Below are 21,732 nucleotides of genomic sequence, written 5' to 3'. Positions count from 1 at the left end.
GCTGGGTGATAACTTCCTACACAACCATGTTCCTAACAACGACTGTAGTGATTTACTTAACTGTGGAAAGGTGAGGGGTAAAATGGAGCAAAATTCAAACTGATTTCTCCCTTAGAAAAAAATACATTTGGGGCTCAGTTGTGGCCCTGAATCAAGGACTGTCTGTGACAGGATTAAACAATCTAAACTAATTTAAAAGGTAAACCCCGATTTCACATATAAAAGCCATCACTTGTTGTTTAGAAATTGAGAACTTTAAATTTAACATTTCATTTAGGAATTTAAAAATACGAGTTTGCATGCTCCTGTCTGTTTAGGAACTCCGAGTAGTAGACATTTATTACACATATCTAATCTGTCATTAGAAGTAAGGGGGGGATGAAAGAAAAAGAGGCAACTGGTTTATAAAAATAGCATCTACAATTTTCTGTGCCTTAAAGATAATGGAAGTAAGCCAGCTTTAGAGTCTGAAATTAAAAGCCTCACACAATTTAGCAGATTAAAAAAAGCTCACTTTTAAAGGGAGTTATTTCTGCCTTCTTTTAGAGTCTCTAAAAGCTAACTCTGACTTGAAAGAACATTTTTTTTAATAATTTGTTAAGGAGAAAACTAGAGACAACTGCCCACAAATCTAACCTTTGGGGGACCGGGAAATATTTCATGCTCTTGGTTTTTTGTTTTTTTTTAAAGCAAAGCTACTTTTGCTCATGAAAAAATGCTAAATTAAGCCAATGAATAACATGGATTTAATTACTGAGCTATTCTAAAGAACAGCATCTAAGGATTTGCAGGGTACTGCAAAAACGAAATGCTGACAGAGGGGGTTGGATCCTAAGCAACATTAAACAACTCAACACCAGCTTCCCCCACTCTCCTTTTCAGAAGGGAAACCAAGCATTTTTTTCCTACATACCAGCCTACTTGATAACTTTATGTAAAGATTGTGCTGATTGAACGCTGTTTGCATGATACAAGGATTTTGAGGACTTCCCAAGACAAAGGAAACATTAAAGTGGATGGACCTTATCAGCCAGGAGGAAATGCAAGAAGTCTTTATTTCAAATGGAAATCTATAAACCTTAGTAGAAGAGCCCTCTGGCATCCCCCTTTCTCCCGCCCTAAAATAAGTCATGATTTTGACATAAAGCGGCATATAGCCAGGTATGTATATCGCAAACTTATTTTTCAGATAAAGTTTTTTTAAAAAGCAAAGAGGACAGTCCTGTTTCTTCCTAGATAGCTATGACTGGGACTTGAATATATCTTTTATACCAAGAGGATTCCTGGAATCTGGTTCTCCTATCAAAGTATTAAATCAGTATAGTTTTTAGGAGAGCAGATTTCCACCAGGGAAAAAAAAATTCAAAACATTGGACAGAGAGCCCCAAATTTGTGTACTGGACTTTCTAATTGTTCTTTTGAAATCACAACATATTTCAAAGTAAACCATTGTATTACTTTACATGTAAACAGGTCTTAGATTCAAGGGGGAACTTTTTCTGGGATGTGATGAGGATAATCCCTCTAGGAAAAAAACCAACAAAATAGATCTACTTTGCTCTAAATTGGTCTATCTATCTGTATTTTTTTCCCTGGCTTTATTCCTTTTACCTGCCAAAACACTTTATCAAGAGTTGCTTAAATGCTCCTCCTTTGACAAATTAATCAGGGTGAAGGAAATAGGTCCACGATCCCTTCCATCTCCCCCTTTAATAAGTCACGATTTAGGTATAAACCGGCATAAAGCTATGTAGATGGCAAAAACTTATTTTTCATCTAAGGCAAAAAAGCAAAAAGAACAGCTCTTCCATTGAAGAGCACTGGCGGGTTTCCCCACCCCCTTTCGGAAAATTCATTTATTTGAGTGGCAATTTAATGCGCTTTTCCTATTATGTCGAAGACATGAGCAGCTGAAAAAAAAGCCCATATATCGCAACTCAGAATCGATTTGGAATTCTTGAATAACTGATCCAATAATACACACCCATTTCTTCCCAGCTAGCTATGACTGGGACTCGAATATATCATTTATACTAGATTCTGGGAATCTGGTTCCCGCATTAAAGTCTTAAATCAGTGCAGCTTTTAGGACGGCAAATTTACACCAGGGGGGAAAAAATCAAAACATTGTTGGAGAGAGCCCCAAATTTGTGTATCTCAGAGAATTTCTAATTGTTCTTCTGAAATCACAACATATTACAAAGTAAACCATTGCATTACTTTACACGTAAACGGGGCTTGGATTCGAGGGGGAAGTTTTTCTGGGATGCGATGTGGATAATCCCCCTCTAGGGAAAAAAAAACCCCACCAACAGAATAGATCTACTTTGCTCTAAATGGGTCTACCTATCTGTATTCCCTTATTCCTTTTGCCTGCCAAAGCACTGAATCAAGAGTTGCTTCCGTGCTCCTCCTTTTACAAATTAATCAGGGTGAAGGAAATAGGTCCAAGATCCCTTCCATCTCCCCCTTTAATAAGTCACGATTTAGGTATAAACCGGCATAAAGCTATGCAGATGGCAAAAACGTATTTTTCACCTAAAGCAAAAAAGCAAAGAGAACAGCTCTTCCATTGAGAAAGTGGGTGGCTCTTAAAAGAGCCTTTGGGTCTGGCGAAGGAGGCTTTTTTTCCGTCTCCAAGCTCGTTTTACTTGGAGCTGGTGTACTTGGTGACGGCCTTGGTGCCCTCGGAGACGGCGTGCTTGGCCAGCTCTCCGGGCAGGAGGAGGCGGACGGCCGTCTGGATCTCGCGGGAGGTGATGGTGGAGCGCTTGTTGTAGTGAGCCAGGCGGGAAGCCTCGGCGGCGATGCGCTCGAAGATGTCGTTGACGAAGGAGTTCATGATGCTCATGGCCTTGGAGGAGATGCCGGTGTCGGGGTGGACCTGCTTGAGGACCTTGTAGACGTAGATGGAGTAGCTCTCCTTGCGGCTCTTCTTGCGCTTCTTGTCCCCCTTCTTCTGCGTCTTGGTGATGGCTTTCTTGGAGCCTTTTTTGGGCGCGGGAGCGGACTTGGCCGGTTCGGGCATCTTCAAGCACTTTCTCGATCTTCCCCCTCTCAGAAAGTGTCTCGGCTCAGCCCGAAGCTCCGGTATTTATAGGCAGCCGACGGATTCGCCCGCAGCGTTGTCATTGGCCCAGAGGTCTTCCTCGTCACGCTCCCGCGCGCGCCAAGTATGCAAATGAGTAGGATTTAAACGCGGCGAGGGGATTGGTCCGCGCGTGAGCCGGAGGCTGGTTCGAGAATTCCTCTGGGAGGCGCTACGGGAGGGAGGCGTGAAACCCGAAGCGCCAATGATTCGTTCACTTCATGTGATCTGAAACTTTCACTGAAAGCCATTCCAGAGGAAAGGATGCCGAACAATCCGTTCGTCCTTTTTGGGTTTTCTTTGGGGGGGGGGGGGAGGGAATAAAATAAACCTGCATCTCCTCTCCTCTGCCTCGAGGGAATCCGCGGAAAAAAGGAACAGAGTCCAATCCCTGAAATTTCTTCTCGGACAGTTAGAACAATTAAATCAGTGGAACAACTTTGGCATTGTGGTGTGAACTCGCCCCCAGAAGTTGTGGGGGCTCCAACATTGGCAGCTTTTAAAGAAGAGGTTGGATAATCATACGTCTGGAATGGTATGGGGTTTCTGCCTAAGCAGGGGGTTGGACTAGAAGACCTCCAAGGTCCCTTCCAGCTCTGTTATTCTATTATTCTATTCTATATTCTATTCCTATGGTATTCCATTCTATTCTATATTCCATTCTATATTGCATTCTATTTCTAATGTATTCCATTCTATTCTATTCCCTATTCTATATTCCATCCTATTCCTATGGTATTCCATTCCATTCTGTATTATATTCTATATTGCAGTCTATTTCTATTGCATTCCATTCCATTCTATATTCCATTCTATTCCCTATTCCATTCCATTCCATTCTATTCTATATTCCATTCCATTCTATATTCTATTCTATATTCCATTCTATTCCCTATTCTATTCCATTCTTTATTCTATTATATTCCTCTTGTATTCCATTCCATTCTATATTCTATTCTATATTCCATTCTATTCCCTATTCCATTCCATTCCATTCTATATTCCATTCTATTCCCTATTCCATTCCATTCTATATTCTATTCTATATTCCATTCTATTCCCTATTCCGTTCCATTCCATTCTTTATTCTATTATATTCCTCTTGTATTCCATTCTAGTCCCCATTCTATTCTATATTCCATTCTATTCCTATGTTATTCCATTCCATTCTATATTATATTCTATATTCCATTCTATTCCCTATTCCATTCCATTCCATTCCATATTCCATTCTATTCCCTATTCCATTCCATTCTTTATTCTATTATATTCCTCTTGTATTCCATTCTAGTCCCCATTCTATTCTATATTCCATTCTATTCCTATGTTATAAATAAATAAATATTTATTTCTTAGCCGCACCCTCTCCCGAAGGACTCGGGGCGGCGTACAATGAAACATATGAAATAAATATGTGGACAAAACAAACATATAACAGAGACATATACCGAGACATACACAAGGAGGAGGTCGGCTGATGAATAAAAAACAATTAGAATACAGTGATTAAAAAACCCCTAAATAATTAAATATAATTAAAATACCCAATTAAAAACCCGTCAGGAGCGATATGGTTAGATCAAAGTTGAGCCAGGCCAGCTACTTGGAATAGGTGGGTCTTAAGCTTAATACGAAAGGAGCGGAGGTCAGAGGTAGTCCTAATATCCGGAGGGAGGTCATTCCACAGGGCTGGGCCCGCCACAGAGAAGGCTCTACTCCTAGGCGCCGCCCCCCGACACTGTCTAGTGGACGGCACCTGGAGGAGACCCTCTCTGTGTGAGCGGATTGGTCGCAGGGATGTATGGGGCAGAATACGATACAATATTATTCCATTCCATTCTATATTATATTCTATATTCCATTCTATTCCCTATTCCATTCCATTCCATTCTATTCCCTATTCCATTCCATTCCATTCTTTATTCTATTATATTCCTCTTGTATTCCATTCTATTCCCCATTCTATTCTATATTCCATTCTATTCCTATATTATTCCACTCTATTCACTATTTCCCATTCCAATTCCATTCCATTGTATTGCAATGAACCAGGACATCTGAACTCTACCCTTTACCCTCCTCTTCAACCTAGTGAGAAATATGTGCAGCTTTTCCTGCATAGCAACCTTCTCCAATCGGGGTGCCGTTTTGCCTGGGTTGGATTCCAGATCCCATCAGCCGCAGCCGAGCTGTGACTAATGACAGTTGCTGCTGTTGCTGGCAGGTTCCACCGTCACCCTTCCTTCAGCTGATGTCCTATCCAGCCTACCCATTCCCAATTTCCCACAGTCCGGAGCCCATGAACCCTTGGTTCTCAAGAGCCCTTTTGCCACCCCCTTTCTCCCACCCTGGAATTCATTACCCTCCAATACACAGTATTGGGGAAAAGGACATCCCATCAAATCTGGATTGGGGTTACATCAAAAAAAGATCATCGATCCCAGGAAAGGGCTGGACGGGGAATGAATAACAAGAGTTGGAAGGGACCTGGGAGGTCCTCTAGTCTAACTCGCTGCTCAAGTAAGAGCCCTCTACCTACCTACCCACCCACCTACCCTCCCTCCTACCTACCCACCTACTTACCCACACCTACCTTCCCACCCCACCTATCTTCTCAACCACCTACCTACCTTCCCACCCACCCATCTATCCATCTACTTACCCAAACCTACCTTCCCATCCACCTACCATCCTACCCACCTTTCCACTTACATACCCACCCATCTACCTTCCCACCCACCTATTTACCCTCCTACCTACCCATCCACCACCCATCTACCCACCTACTTACCCACACCTACCTTCCCACCCACCTACCTACCCTCCTACCTACCCACCCACCTACCTACCCACCCACCCATCTACCCTCCTACCTACCCACCCACCTACCTTCCCATCCACACGCCCATTTACCCACCTACATTCCCACCCACCTACACATTTACACACCTACCTTCCCACCTACCTACCCACCCACCCATCTACCCTCCTACCTACCCACCCACCTACCTTCCCACCCACCCACCCATTTACCCACCTATCTTCCCACCAACCTACATTCCCACCCACCTACACATTTACACACCTACCTTCCCACCCACCCACCTACCTTCCCCACCCACCTACTTACTCACACCTACCTTACCACCCACCTACCTTCCCCACCCACCTACTTACTCACACCTACCTTACCACCCACCCATCTACCCTCCTACCTACCCACCCACCTACCTACCCACCCACCCATCTACCCTCCTACCTACCCACCCACCTACCTTCCCATCCACACGCCCATTTACCCACCTACATTCCCACCCACCTACACATTTACACACCTACCTTCCCACCTACCTACCCACCCACCCATCTACCCTCCTACCTACCCACCCACCCACCTGCCCTCCTACCTACCCACCCACCTACCTTACCACCCACCCACCCATTTACCCACCTATCTTCCCACCAACCTACATTCCCACCCACCTACACATTTACACACCTACCTTCCCACCCACCCACCTACCTTCCCCACCCACCTACTTACTCACACCTACCTTACCACCCACCCATCTACCCTCCTACCTACCCACCCACCCACCTATTACCCTCCTACCTACCCACCTATCTACCCACCTACCTTCCCACCCACCTACCTTCCCACCCACCTATTTACCCTCCTACCTACCCACCCACCCATCTACCCACCTATTTACCCTCACACCTACATGCACGCCCACCTGCCCTCCTACCTTCCCACCCACCTACTTATTTACTCTCCCACCCACCTACCTACCAGCTAAATATATAAATATCTTCTTTTAAGATGTGAGACATTTTTTTAAAAAACAAAAGTTCATCCAGGAGCTCCCGTGTTTTCCTCCGGGGCTGTGTCCCCCCCCCCCCTCCCGCTTCCCTCCATCCAATTTTCATTTTTTGAGCCTGTCCCCTTTAAGCGCGTCCCCGACCGGCCCCGCTTTGGCCTCCGCGGGAAGCGCGCGCGCGCGCGGCCCTCGCCCACCCTCTTCCGCCAGGCGAGGTGGCGTCTCGCGCGTTCGCGGAGGGGGAATCGTTTCCCTCGAAGCATCCCGGCTGTGGGAGCGGCGGAGGTTGAGGGTCGGGGAAGGGCTGGGTTTTTTCCTCTTTTTTGGGTGGACGGAGCTGATTTCCATTTTGCGGCAGGGTGAGTCTGCCTCGCCTTACTGGAGGAGGGGGCGGCTTGATTCCCTCTGTTATTATCATCATTATCATTATTATTATCAGTATTATTATTATCATCATCATTATTATCATTATTATTATCATCATTATTATCATTATCATTATTATCATCATCATTATTATTATTATTATTATTATTATCACCATTATTATCATCATTATTATTATCATTATTATTATTATCATCATCATTATTATTATCATTATCATCATCATTATTATCATTATTATCATCATCATTATTATTATTATCATTATCATTATTATTATTATCATTATTATTATTGTTATTATTATTATTATTATTGTTGTTGTTTTGTTGCTTGTTTTGTTATCCTTACTACCATTAATATCATTATTACCGTCATTATCGCTATTGTCATTATCATTGTTTTATTGTTTTGTTTTATTATCATTATTATTGTAAGCATTGCCATTATCATTGTTGTTGTTTTTTGTTATTGTCATTGTTATATTCATTATCATTATTGCCACTATTGCTCTATTTGTTGTTTTCTTGTTATTATTATTACTATCGTTGTCATTATTGTCATTATTTTCTTGTTTGTTTTATTGTGGCTATTATTATTATTATTATTATTATTATTATTATTATTATTACTACTACTACTACTACTACTACTACTACTACTACTACTACTACGTGGTTAATCTTTGGTGAGATTCACAGCCTTTGGGGCTGGTTGGTAGCTCATCAGCTCGAGTCCTAACCAAGGACCTAGGAACTGTTATGGTAACGTTGGAGGATATAAGTTGTTCCAAGTAGGGTGGGTTTTTTGTAGAATCAGAATGTTCAAGTCAGGTAAATTTAGAATTTCCAAATAGTGAGGTAGCCCTTTAGGTATTGCTCCAAGGGCTCCAATTACAATTGGGACAACACATTATTTCTTTTTCCACAGTTGCTCAACTTCAATTTGCAAGTCCCGGTACTTTGTAATTTTTTTCTTGCTCAATTCGTGCATCACCAGGTATTGCAATGTCAATGAACCATACTTTTTTCTTTTCAACTATTATTATGTCAGATGTGTTGTAGGCCAAGTGCCTGTCAGTCTGGATTCTGAAGTCCCACAAGATCTTGACTTTCTCATTCTCTAAAACCTTCTCAATCTGATGGTCCCAGTGGTTTTTGCTGTACTCAAATCCAAACTTTTGGCACAATTTCCAGTGAATGGTCTTAGCAACGCGGTCATGGCGTTGTAAGTAATCAGTTTGTGAAATTTTCCTGCACCCGCTGATCAAGTGGTCGACTGTCTCATCTTTCTCATTACAGAGGCGACGTTTGCTGTTGGTGGTAACATGTTGAATTTTTGCCTTCATGCAGTTTGTGGCTAAGGCTTGTTCTTGAGCTGCCAAAATGAAGCCTTCTGTTTCTTTTTTCAGTACTCCTGATCTTAACCAGTTCCAAGTTAGTTTTTGCTCAGCTTTGCCTTCAATGCTTTTCAAGTATTGGCCATGCATAGCTTTGCTTTTCTAATTTCCAGCTCGCTTCTCAATTACTTCTTTCTTATATTCAGCTTTTAACTTAGTTGTCTTCAAAAGGCCTCCTTTATTTACTTCCTTAATCATTGGTTCTTCACTTTTCTGTGAGTCCTCAACCACCCTCTGCTCTTGGTAGATACAATCGGTCAACATCACTTTTAGGGTGCAAAGCATGATTCATTGTCATAAGCTTCCTTGTTTTTCTATCCAAATTGTCCAACTCCATCTAAGTCCAGTCAATTATTCCTGCAGAGTATCAAATTACAGGTATAGCCCAGGTATTTATGGCTTTTATGATGTTTCCTCCACTCAATTTGGGCTTTAATATCTTGCGACTTCATCGAATGTATTTGGCTGAGGTTAATTCCTTGACTTTATTATGCATTAAGTCAGAGGCCTCTAAAATCTCCAAGTACTTGTAGCCTTCTGGTTTTACTGCCTTTATCATTTTTTCATTCTCAAGTTGTATTCCATCATCTTCTAGGATCTTGCCTGCCTTGGTTGCCATTGTTGCACATTTGTCAATTCCAAACTGCATACCAATGTCTTGGCTAAATTCTTTTGTGCTTTCAATTAATAAATTCAGCTTTTGTTTTACGAAACAGCTTCAAATCATCCATGTACACCAAGTGTGAAATTTTCAGTCCTTTTTTTGCAAGTTCGTATCCACAGTTGTTGTTGTTGTTGTTACATACTTTATTCATTAAACATGAAACTCAGCCAACTTATTATTATTATCATCATCTCTTCTATTCATTAAAATAATGAAATTCAGTCAAATGCCAATATCCTAGGTATCAACCAAGTATATTATTTATTATTTTTATTATTATTATTATTATCATCATCATCATCATCTCTTCTATTCATTAAAATAATGAAATTCAGTCAACTGCCAACATCCTAGGTATCAACAAAATATAATATTATTATTATATACTTTATTCATTAAACATGAAACTCAGTCAACTGAAACTGAACGTTCAAAAATCCATTACAAATACCATTGACTGGCATTGATGGTTGATACAGGTTGCTGCCAGCATCCTAGGTATCAACCATGTACCTTCTTAAAATGTTTATTATTTATTTATTAAATAAATATTTATCTTTTATTTATTAAATATTATTATATACTTTATTCATTAAACATGAAACTCAGGCAACTGAACATTTAAAAATGTATCACAAATACCATTGACTGGCATTGATGGTTGATACGGTTTGCTGCCAGCGTCATAGGTATACAATACAATACAATAGTAGAGTTGGAAGGGATCTTGGAGGCCTTCTAGTCCAACCCCTGCCTAGGAAGGAAACGCTATACCATTTCAGACAAATGGCTATCCAACATCTTCTTAAAGACTTCCAGTGTTGGGGCTTTCACAACTTCTGGAGGCAACTTCTGTTCCACTGATTCATTGTTCTAACTGTTAGGAAATTTCTCCTCAGTTCTAAGTTGCTTCTCTCCTTGATTAGTTTCCACCCATTGCTTCTTGTTCTACCCTCAGGTGCCTTGGAGAATAGTTTGACTCCCTCTTCTTTGTGGCAACCCCTGAGATGTTGGAACACTGCTATCATGCCTCCCCTAGTCCTTCTTTCTCTTAAGCTAGACATACCCAGTTCCTGCAACCGTTCTTCATATGTTTTAGTCTCCAGTCCCCTAATCAGCTTTGTTGCTCTTCTCTGCACTGTTTCTAGAGTCTCCACATCTTTTTTACATCGTGGCGACCAGAACTGAATGCGGTATTCCAAGTGTGGCCTTACCAAGGCATTATAAAGTGGTATTAACACTTCACGTGATCTTGATTCTATCCCTCTGTTGATGCAGCCTAGAACTGTGTTGGCTTTTTTGGCAGCTGCTGCACACTGCTGGCTCCTATTTAAATGGTTGTCCACTAGAACTCCAAGATCCCTCTCACAGTTACTACTATTGAGCGAGGTACCACCTATACTGTACCTGTGCATTCCGTTTTTGTTGCCTAAATGTAGAACCTTACTCTTTTCACCATTGAATTTCATTTTATTAGATAGTGCCCAATGTTCAAGTTTGTCAAGATCCTTCTGTATCTTAAGCCTATCTTCTGGAGTGTTGGCTATTCCTGCCAGCTTGGTGTCATCGGCAAATTTGATGAGTTCCCCATTTATTCCCTCATCCAAATCATTGATGAAGATGTTGAAGAGTACTGGGCCTATCAATCAAGTATCTTCTTAAGATGTACAATGTTCTGAGTAGCGCAGGTTTTTTTGCAGTTCCACCAGGTTGCAGGAAGCTGCAATTTCTTAATCTATTTTGTAAAATTCTTGGACATGGTACCAAGTGCCCTGATGACAATGGGTATCCCTGTTACATGTTTCATCCATAGCCGAATAGTTTCGATGGAAGTCCGTGGAAGATAGGCTTAAGATACAGAAGGATCTTGACAAACTTGAACATTGGGCACTATCTAATAAAATGAAATTCAAAGGTGAAAAGAGTAAGGTTCTACATTTAGGCAAGAAAAACGGAATGCACAGGTACAGTATAGGTGGTACCTCGCTCAATAGTAGTAACTGTGAGAGGGATCTTGGAGTCCTAGTGGACAACCATTTAAATAGGAGCCAGAGGTGTGCAGCAGCTGCCAAAAAAGCCAACACAGTTCTAGGCTGCATCAACAGAGGGATAGAATCAAGATCACGTGAAGGCCCTATTTATTTTTAGCTACTTCCACCTATTTCTTTCTCCATCCTTCCTTTTCCCATTTTGTTATCTTGGTTGCCGTTCGTTATGATTTTTACGGGTAGACTTATTTAACACCTCAGCACCCAGAATCCATCTTTAGCCCGGTGTATTTACTATTTACCATTTGTCATGTATGCGAGGTCTGACCTTATTTTATTGCGAGATTCCCCCCTCTCGCAGTTATGTCCTCCTGCCCTTTCTAGGACCCACCTCGAGGACGGGTTTATTAACCCAGAGAGGTGGAGGAAGCGCACATTGAGGGGTTTTTTAATAAATTCTTTTTTAAAAATTGTAAGGGGTTCTAGGGGTGGGGGGGGGGGAACCGGTTAGGAGGGATGGTAGAGCCAGGCACTTAGGTGTGGTCGAAAGAGGAGGGAGCGGAGTGGGGGAGGAGAGGGAAGATAGCATTCCTGTTCAGGGCTCCGTAATACCAACGGTCGTGGGGAGGGGCAGGTGTGAGGACAACTTAAGAGCGCGTAGTCGGTTGGGAGACCGGGGCTTTTGGTCATTCCCGGTCGTTTGTACCAACCCCTGCATACTAGGTGGTCAGGATCTACAGACCCAAGGCCTGAGACTGCTGTTATGCAACGCGAGGTCCGTTGTCAATAAGGCCCCCCTCATCTACGATCTAATTTTGGAGGGGGAGCCGGACCTCGCCGGAATAACCGAGACCTGGTTGGGCCACGAGGGAGGTCTACCCCTTGTGGAAATGTGCCCACCAGGTTATCGAGCATTTCACCAGCCTCGGGCCCAGGGAAGGGGCGGTGGGGTAGCAGTGATTATCCGGGAAGACTTAGAGCCGAGAGAGTTCACCGTGCCGCAGACATCCGGGTGTGAGTCCCTCGTCGTGAGATGGGGCCCAGGGAGGCAGTTGGGCCTGCTGATAGTATACCTGGCTCCTCGCTATACGTCAGCGGCCCTGCCCGAACTCCTGGAGCTGATCTCATCGGTGGCGGTTGAGACCCCCAAACTTTTAGTGATGGGGGATTTTAACCTGCCGTCGATGGGAGAAGCGTCTGAGGGGGTGCGGGAGTTCATGGCTTCCATGACAGCCATGGATCTGACCCAGTTAATTCAGGGCCCTACTCACGAGGGAGGCCACACCCTGGACCTTGTTTTTGTCTCTGGCCAGTGGACGAGTGATCTGGGAATAGGGGATCTAGACATTATTCCCCTGTCATGGTCGGATCACTCACTTCTCCGGCTGGACTTCCCTGGTGCTACCCCCCACCGCGAGGAGGCGGAACTGGAAGGTATTAGATGGTTCCGCCCCAAGCGCCTGATGGAACCAGATAGGTTCCAGACGGAACTTGGGCCACCTCCTGTGGACCTGACCCGCCCCCGGGTGGAGGACCTGGTGGACGCATGGAATAGTGCGACTACCGGGGCCCTAGACCGGGTGGCGCCTTTGCGGCCTCTCCTGCGGCGACGAACCACCCTGGCACCTTGGTTTACCGAGGAGCTAAGGGTGATGAAACGCCACAAGAGACGCCTAGAGAGTCGTTGGAGATCCTCCCGTTCCGAATCTGACCGAGCACAGGTACGAGCATATTTGAAGACGTACCTTGTGGCATTAAGAGCGGCCAAACGTCAACATTGTGCCGCTCTTATTGCGTCTGCAGATAACCGCCCTGCCGCCCTGTTTCGGGTGACCCGCTCCCTCTTGTCTGAGAGACCACGGGAAGCCCCACTACAGGGCAGAGCAGAGGAGTTTGGGAAATATCTACAGGACAAAGTCGCTCAAATCCGGACGGGATGGGCCCCTTTCAGTGGTCCAGTAGAGACGCCCGTGGCGAGTCTTGAGGGACCGCTTTGGGAGGAGTTTGACTCGGTTGCCATCGAGGATTTGGACAGGTTGCGTGGACGTCTGCGACCCACCACATGTTTATTGGACCCGTGTCCCTCCTGGCTTGTACTGGCATCCTGGGAGGTTACGCGCGACTGGCTCCTGGGCCTGGTGAACGCCTCGTTGGGTGAGGGGTCCCTACCGGCCGCCTTGAAAGAGGCGGTGGTGAGGCCCCTGCTCAAGAAGCCTTCCCTGGACCCAACGGACCTAGTCAATTATCGTCCAGTCTCCAACCTTCCTTTTTTAGCGAAGGTTGTAGAGAGTGTGGTGGTACAGCAGTTCCCTCGTCACCTGGAGGAAAATGATTATCTAGACCCGCGCCAGTCCGGCTTCCGACCCGGGCACAGCACGGAGACGGCCTTGGTCGCATTGGTTGATGATCTCTGGAGGGCCAGAGATAGGGGTTGTTCCTCTATCCTGGTCCTATTAGATCTCTCGGCGGCGTTCGATACCATCGACCATGGTATCCTGTTGCACCGGCTAGAGGGGCTGGGAGTCAGGGGCACCGTTTTACGGTGGTTTGGCTCCTACCTCTCTGATCGGACGCAACGTGTGTTGGCAGGGGAGCAGAGTTCGACCCGGAGGCTACTCACATGTGGAGTGCCACAGGGATCGGTGCTCTCGCCTCTCCTGTTCAACACATATATGAAACCGCTGGGCGAGATCATCCGTGGTTTTGGGGTGGGATATCATCTGTATGCTGATGATACTCAGCTATACATTTCCACCCCGAACCACCCCAATGAGGCCGTCGAAATGATGTCCCGGTGTCTGGAGGCCGTACGGGTCTGGATGGATGGCAACCGACTAAAACTCAACCCTTCCAAGACGGAGTGGCTGTGGCTTCCGGCCTCCCGGTTCAACGAGGTGCTTCCATCTCTGGCCATTGGGGGCGTCCAACTAGCCCCCATGGAACAGGCGCGCAATTTGGGCGTCCTCCTAGATGCCCGGCTGTCCATGGATGACCATGTAACAGCCGTGGCAAGGGGGGCGTTCCATCAGGTCCGCCTGATGCGCCAATTGCGCCCCTTATTGGACCGGGATGCCCTACGCACAGTCACCCATGCGCTAGTGACGTCTCGCCTGGATTACTGCAATGCTCTCTACATGGGGCTTCCCTTGAGATGCACTCGGAGACTACAGTTGGTCCAGAATGCGGCTGCGCGGGTGATTATGGGGAGGACTAGATACTCCCCTGTAACACCTCTCCTGCGCGAGCTGCACTGGCTTCCTGTGGTCTACCGAGTGCGTTTCAAGGTTTTGATTATGATCTTTAAAGCGCTTCATGGCACAGGGCCTAGTTACATGCAGGATCGCATCCTGCCCCACACATCCCTACGACCAATTCGCTCACACAGAGAGGGACTTCTCCGGGTGCCGTCCGCCAAACAGTGCCGGGGGGCGACACCCAGGAGCAGAGCCTTCTCTGTGATGGGCCCAGCCCTGTGGAATGACCTCCCCCGTGACATCAGGATTACTTCCGACCTCCGCTCCTTCCTTGTACAGCTGAAGACCCACCTCTTTCAATTATCTGGCCTGGCTCAATCGTAATTTCTCTTATTCCTCCTAACTGTTTTTAAATGTCTTTTAAACGTTAAATTTTTAATTGCATATTGGGTTCTTACAATCGGGGTATTTTAATGTTGATTTTTAACTGTCTATATGATGTAATTTGTTACCTCCTCCGTGTCCGTGTCCGTGTATGTGTATGTGTGCTTTGTATGTATGTCTATGTGCTTTTATACATCCTCTATGTTTTATATGCTCCATTGTACGCCGCCCCGAGTCCTACTTGGAAAGGGAGCGGCTAATAAATTCAAACTTATTATTATTATTATTAAGGGTTAATACCACTTTATAATACCTTGGTAAGGCCACACTTAGAATACCGCATTCAATTTTGGTCACCACGATGTAGAAAAGATGTGGAGACTCTAGAAACAGTGCAGAGAAGAGCAGCAAAGATGATTAGGAGACTGGAGACTAAAACATATGAAGAAAGGTTGCAGGAACTGGGTATCTCTAGTTTAATGAAAAGAAGGAGTAGGGGAAACATGATAGCAGTCTTCCAATATCTCAGGGGCTGCCACAAAGAAGAGGGAGTCAAACTATTCTCCAAGGCACCTGAGGGTAGAACAAGAAGCAATGGGTGGAAACTAATCAAGGAGAGAAGCAACTTAGAACTGAGGAGAAATTTCCTTACAGTTAGAACAATGAATCAGTGGAACAGAAGTTGCCTCCAGAAGTTGTGAATGCCCCAACACTGGAAGTCTTTAAGAAGATGCTGGATAGCCATTTGTCTGAAACGGTATAGGGTTTCTTGCCTAGGCAGGGGGTTGGACTAGAAGACCTCCAAGGTCCCTTCCAACTCTGCTTTTGTATTGTATTGTAATTAAATGAAGCCGGCCAGAATGACTTGAATGCCTGGCATCTTTAAACCAGAATAAAGATTTCATTATTTTGTTTCTTTTCTCCTTGTTTCATGGGGTTAGCATATTTTAGCATGTTTGGACGTGCAGGTCTTCCTCGACGTACGACCATTTGTGTAGGGACTGTTCGAAGTTCTGACGGTGCTGAAAAAAGTGACTTGGGACCGTTTTTTGCACTTACAACCGTTGCCGCATCCCCGTGGTCATGTGACCCAAATTCAGCCGCTTGGCAACCGACTCGCATTTAGGACGGTTGCAGCGTCCCCAGTGTAATGGGATCGAATGTCGCGACATTCCGACGAGCAAAGTCACTCGGGAAGCCAGATTCCCTTAACAACCGAGTCGCTGACTTAACAACTGCAGTGATTCACTGAACAACGAGGGCAAGGAAGGTGTCAGGTTTCCAAGGGATGAAACCCATTCAAAGAAGAAATGTGCAATGTCCATCTTGGAAAAGAAATTTTGAAAGGGGGGGGGTTCAAAATGACCCCCCCCCCAAGGACGCAGCGACGGTTGTAAATATGAACAATGATACTTTATAAGTGTCTAAATTTTGATCACGTGATCATGGGGATGCTACAAAAGTTGCAACTGTGAAAAACGGTCATGTAATGACAGTTAGGAGTTTAGCCAGCATTACCAAGAGTGGTAGATGTTAGAAACTAAGAAACACGGGGTGATTTTGTGGCAGAACTGGCTTACCGTATTTTTCGGAGTATTAGGCGCACCTTTTTTCCTCAAAAAAGAGGCTGGAAATCTGGGTCCGTCTTATACATCAAATACAGCATTTTTTGCCACCCGAAGCCCCGCCCCCTTCACCAAAATGGCCATGCATACCCTTATGGAGGCTTTCAGAGAGCTCCTGGGGGCTGGGGAGGGCAGAAATGAGCAAAAAAATGGGCTGTTTTTTGCCCCCCCCCCCAGCCACCAACAGCACTGTATAAGCCTATGCATGCAATTTTTTTGACGAAAAACGGGCCCGTTTACGTGAAAAACGGGCCGTTTTTTGATCGTTTTTGGCCACCCTCCCCTTCCAGGAGCACTCTGCAAGACTCCCCCCCCCCCAAGGCTATTCATGCCTTTTTTTAAAAAAACAGGCCCGTTTTCGCAAAACAAACTTGAAATGGGCCATTTTTGGGAGGTTTGCAGAATGCAAAAACTTTTTTTTTCTTTTGGAAAGCTCTGATTGATGAGAATTGCATTGATCAAGTGCTTTGCCAGCAGAAACAAAGTCTTAGATGCTGCAGATTATCAGTGATTTCCTTCTCCAACACATGGATAAATATACCTGGAAACATCTACCTACCTACCTACCTACTCTCTCTCTCTCCCTACCTATCTACTGTATTTCTCTCTCTCTCTCTTTCTATTTCTCTCTCTATCCCACTACCTACCTACCTACCTACCTACCTACCTACCTACCTACCTACACACTCTCTCTCCCTACCTACCTACTGTATTTCTCTCTCTCTATTTCTCTCTCTCTCTCTCCCTTTAGCTACCTAGCTACCTAACTACTCTCCCTCCCTCCCTCCCTACCTACTGTATTTCTCTCCCTCTCTATCCCTCTATCTACCTACCTACTTTTTTAAAAAAATTGCCTCTTCAAAACCTTGGTGCGTCTTATACTCCGGTGCGTCTTATACCCTGAAAAATACAGTAGCTTCCATGGAAGATCAACAGGAAAAGGGTTGCATTCACTCCAACAGTAGACTAAGCTTTCCAACTGTATAGGGTAGGGGTCTGCAACCTTAAACACTCAAAGAGCCATTTGGACCCATTTCCCACGGAAAAGAAAACACCAGGAGCCACAAAACGTGGGTGGGCGTGGCCAACTCGACGTCACTCACTCCACTCCCACCCAGTCACATGACATCCCCCCCTCCCCCGGCCATGCCTACACAGGTTTCATGGCCCCTGGTGTTTTCTTTTCTGTGGGAAACATGGTGGCATCACCCGACAGGGAGTCGCAGTAGAGGGACGAAAGAGCCGCATGCGGCTCTGGAGCCACGGGTTGCTGACAGGTAGTCCTCGACTTACGGCCATTTGTTTAGGGACCGTTTGAAGTCAAAACAGGACCGAAAAAAGTGACATACCACCATGTCTCACACTTACGACTATTTGCATGGCGTCCTCATAGTCATGTGATCAAAATTTGGATGCTTGGCAACCGACTCATATTTATGACCGTTGTAGCATCCCAGGTCCTGTGTGTCACCGTTTGCTACCTTCTGACAAGCAAAGTCAATGGGGGGGGGGAGGCAGATTCACTTAACAACCGTGTTCCTAAGTTCACGACTGCAACGATTCACTTAACAACTGCGGCAAAAAACGTATTTGTGGGAAAGGGGGCAAAACTCACTTTAAGACCTGTTTCACTCAGCAACATAAATGTTGGGCTGCGTTATGGCCGTGAGGCGAGGATTGCTTGTATTAACATGGTACAATGGGGCCAAAACTCCCTTAACGACCATCTCGCTTCCCAATGTAAATTTTGGGCTGAACTGGGATCGTGAATCAAAGATTCCCTGAAAAGTTAGAATGATCTCCTTTCCGATAAGAAAAACAAGTTGGTTTGAGGCTGCGGAAACATAATAAATATGTTGTTTCTGGGTTTCCCGTTGCAGGATTCCAATCATGTTGCCACGGCATGGCCGGGGGAGACGGCGCCAACTTGCAGCGTTCAACAGGAGGGTTCTATCTGCCTCTCTTCAGCGGTCCCCTTTTCCTCGTGCGATGGAAGGAGGCGTATCTGAGGAGCCTTTGGCCGTGGTGGTCGCTCCTGTGGGTTCCTTGGAGGCCAGGATGAAAGAGGAGAAACCTTGCCCATCCTCAATGCCTGACCTGTTCTACTGGAAGGAAAAAGGAGAGGAGGAAGAGGTGAACGCTGCTGACCTCAGCAGTTTTTCACCCTCTCCTTCTGTCCCAACGGTGGTGAAGCAGCACCGCCCTTCCGAAGTCCACGAGATGCTTTCCTACTTAAAAGAGGAGGAGGAGGAGGAGGAGGAGCTGGCTGAGATAGCGTCCCTGGCCCCTCTACGTGTTCTTCCACCCCCTGCTCCCCCTCCCGTTCTACCAGCCTATACGGCTACGCTGGGCAGGTCCATCCTTCCGGGAGAAAGGAAGATGTTCCATTTCTTCACGCCTGTAACCCACATCTCTGCTTCAACTCACGCCAAGCGTGTCTGTGACCGGGAGATCTTAACAGCGGGTGGAGTCCCATCACCCGTGCAGAAGAAAACCACCTCGGCTGTTTGGGATTACTTCACTCTGGACCCCCAGGAACCCTGCGTGGCTGTTTGTAGCACGTGCCAGAAACGGGTGAGGAGAGGAAAGGACGGAGGCACCCGACCGGGCACCACAGCCCTCCATAAGCACTTGAAGGTCCACCATGGACTTCTCCTGCCAGGCGTTGCGGTGGTTCCTCCATCCCCGCTGATGCCCCTAAAGGAGAGGTCCCACAGCACTCCCATGCTGGTCACCGAGCCTTCTCCTCCAACCTCCCTATTTGCCCAGCAAGAGAGGAACCAACCCTACTACCCTCCCACCCACCCAACAGCCATCCAGTTGGCTTCCGATACCGCGTGGATGCTCGCGGTGGACATGCAGCCCTTCTCCTGCGTGGAGAGTGAAGGATTTTGTCGGCTGATGGCCACCGCTCAGCCTCGTTGGGTGATCCCTAGCCGGGCGTTCTTCGCCACCAAGGCAGTGCCTGAGTTATCCAAAGTGGTGTCCCGGGCTGTGCGGCAAACGGTGGCCTGCAGCGTCGGCCGCATGGTCCATATCACAATTGACACCTGGGGCGACAGGCAAACAGCCACGTACATGTCGGTGACGGGACACTGGATCGCAGAGTTAGCAGGCACCCTCACCAGGCAACACGCCACTCTGTCGGTGTGCACCTTTGAAGGCTGCTGTGCCCCAGAGGACATTTGCCACAAGCTTCAAGAAGTCCTCCAGGATTGGCTGTGCGATCTGAAAACGGGCAGCGTAGTGTCCGACAGTGGAACCAACGCAGCAAGGGCGGTGCAAGAATTGCACCTCAAGCACGTTCCTTGCCTGGCCCGTTGTCTGAAGCTGGTCACCAAAGCGTTTTTGGCCGGGGATGCTCAAGTCGAACGTATCCTGAAGACTTCCAGGAGGATATGCAGCTGCTACCGCCGCTCGGCCGCCGTCCGACAGCGTCTCCTGGAACTACAGGCCAACTTGGGCTTGCGTCAGCCTCTGGGGCCGAACGCTCAAGCGAGGTCCAACTCCACCTTGCTGATGTTGGAGTGCCTGTATAGGCAGCGTCAAGCCATCGGGGCCATGCTGGATGAAGACGAAGACGGTTCCCATCTGCTCTTGGGGCTCGCAGACTGGAAGGTGATGAAGTGCTTGGTGGAGATCTTGAAGCCGTTTGAGGATGCCGCTGCGCTGGTTATTCGGCCTGACGCAACTCTCTGCCAAGCCCTTCCTCTCCTGTGGTTCTTGGAGGAACAGCTCAGGGCGTTGAGGACCAGATACTACCAAGAAAATAATAATACCGCAGCTCGCCTGACCACGCAGGCGTTGGACTGCCTTGAGGCTGACAATCAGCTGCGGGAAGTAAAGGACAATATGATGTATCGGATTGCGGCCTTCCTTGACCCCCGATTCAGAGACATCACCACCATGAAGCTGGGTGGGACGGACCTGAGTGACGCAGCCCTGCTGAAGGAGCGCATCGTTCACTTGGCCACCAGGTCCTATGTGCCTCCTGGAGGGGTAGATACAGAGTTCTCGCCACTCAGTCTCCCTTCTCAAGACCAAAACATCAGTTCTGGCAGCTGTCCCGGCTCAGCAGCTTGGCAGTTCACCATGAAACGCTGGCGGTCCATCATCAAAAGTGGTCCTGCTTCCAGTTTGGCTTCTGAAGGGGGAGCAGCCACAGCCCTTCGGGAAATGGAAGAATATCTCCACGACAACGTAGACCATATTGGAGAAAACGCGGACCCCATGCTGTATTGGCAAGGGAAGATGGCGATGTGGCCGGCTCTTTTCCAGGTGGCCGTGTTCCACTTTGGGTGCCCGCCAACATGTTCGTCATCTTCTGAAGATCTCTGTGGGAGCTGCAGTTCGTCAGGACCAAGAGACCACCCCAAGAACCTTTCCCCAGCTAACGTTAAAATGTTTGCATTCATCCACAGGAATCGCCACCTCATCCCTCCAGATTGGAGGCTCTCCCCTGGAGATCTTTCTTCCCAGAGTCCCCTGGGTCCAAGAGAAGACCTGAGTGTGGAAGAGGAAGATGACCTTCTAAGACTGGATGAAGAGCATGAGGACAAGTGACGAAGAAAACTTCTGGACATGGGTTGCTATAGTGGCATACCCTTATTCGTTCGTTACAGCCACAATAACTGTCTTCTCATACCTTATGGAGGTTCTTAACACTTGTTAACATTGATTGAAGGTTCCAAATGGCACCTTTGAATTGCTAAATGAAGACTCAATCATCCAGGCCCAAAGTATCTAAAAATGATTACTGTATTTTTTAGACTATAAAATGCACTCCCCGTCCCCTAAAAGTGGGTGGAAATGTCTGTGTGTCTTATAGAGCAAATGTTGCCGAAGCCTTGCCCACCTGCCGGCCCTCATCCTTCGGCCTCTGCCTCCTAGCAATTTGCTTCCTTGCAGCAAGCAGCAAACAGCCTGATTTAGCACGAGCAGCTGATTGACGGTTGGATCGGCCTCCCAGAATACCGATGATCAGTTGTTTCAGGCTGTGGGGATTGCCACTGCTATCTCCGCCTCTGCGCATTCGATTTTCGGCCTCTGTGCACCTCATTGTTGGCCTCCGTGTGCCCCATTTTCGGTCTCGGTGCATCCTGTTTTCAGCCCATTCCAGGCGGTGGGGATTGCTGCGGATTGCTGCCGCCATTTGGTGGTGTTAGGCAGCAGCGGCAGTGAT

General features: G+C 46.6%; 2 protein-coding genes across 2 annotated transcripts; one reads left to right on the top strand and one right to left on the bottom strand.

Moving 5' to 3' along the window:
* The first annotated feature begins 1,057 nt into the window (after positions 1-1,057).
* Positions 1,058-21,413, top strand: LOC309400880 (zinc finger BED domain-containing protein 6-like). Its single transcript, XM_081969600.1, has 2 exons — positions 1,058-1,161; positions 18,431-21,413. Exon 2 carries the CDS (start codon positions 18,441-18,443, stop codon positions 21,111-21,113), a length of 2,673 nt encoding a protein of 890 aa, XP_081825726.1. The 5' UTR covers positions 1,058-1,161; positions 18,431-18,440; the 3' UTR covers positions 21,114-21,413.
* LOC309400871 (histone H2B 1/2/3/4/6) lies at positions 2,584-3,056 on the bottom strand. The gene has a single exon (XM_081969586.1). It carries the CDS (start codon positions 3,026-3,028, stop codon positions 2,648-2,650), a length of 381 nt encoding a protein of 126 aa, XP_081825712.1. The 5' UTR covers positions 3,029-3,056; the 3' UTR covers positions 2,584-2,647.
* Positions 21,414-21,732: the final 319 nt, after the last annotated feature.

This window comes from Natrix helvetica (assembly GCF_964273705.1).
Source record: "Natrix helvetica genome assembly, chromosome: W".
Taxonomy (NCBI): Eukaryota; Metazoa; Chordata; class Lepidosauria; order Squamata; family Natricidae; genus Natrix; species Natrix helvetica.
The sequence above is the reverse complement of the archived record's forward strand: the minus strand, read 5'-3'. Positions and strand labels throughout refer to the sequence as shown.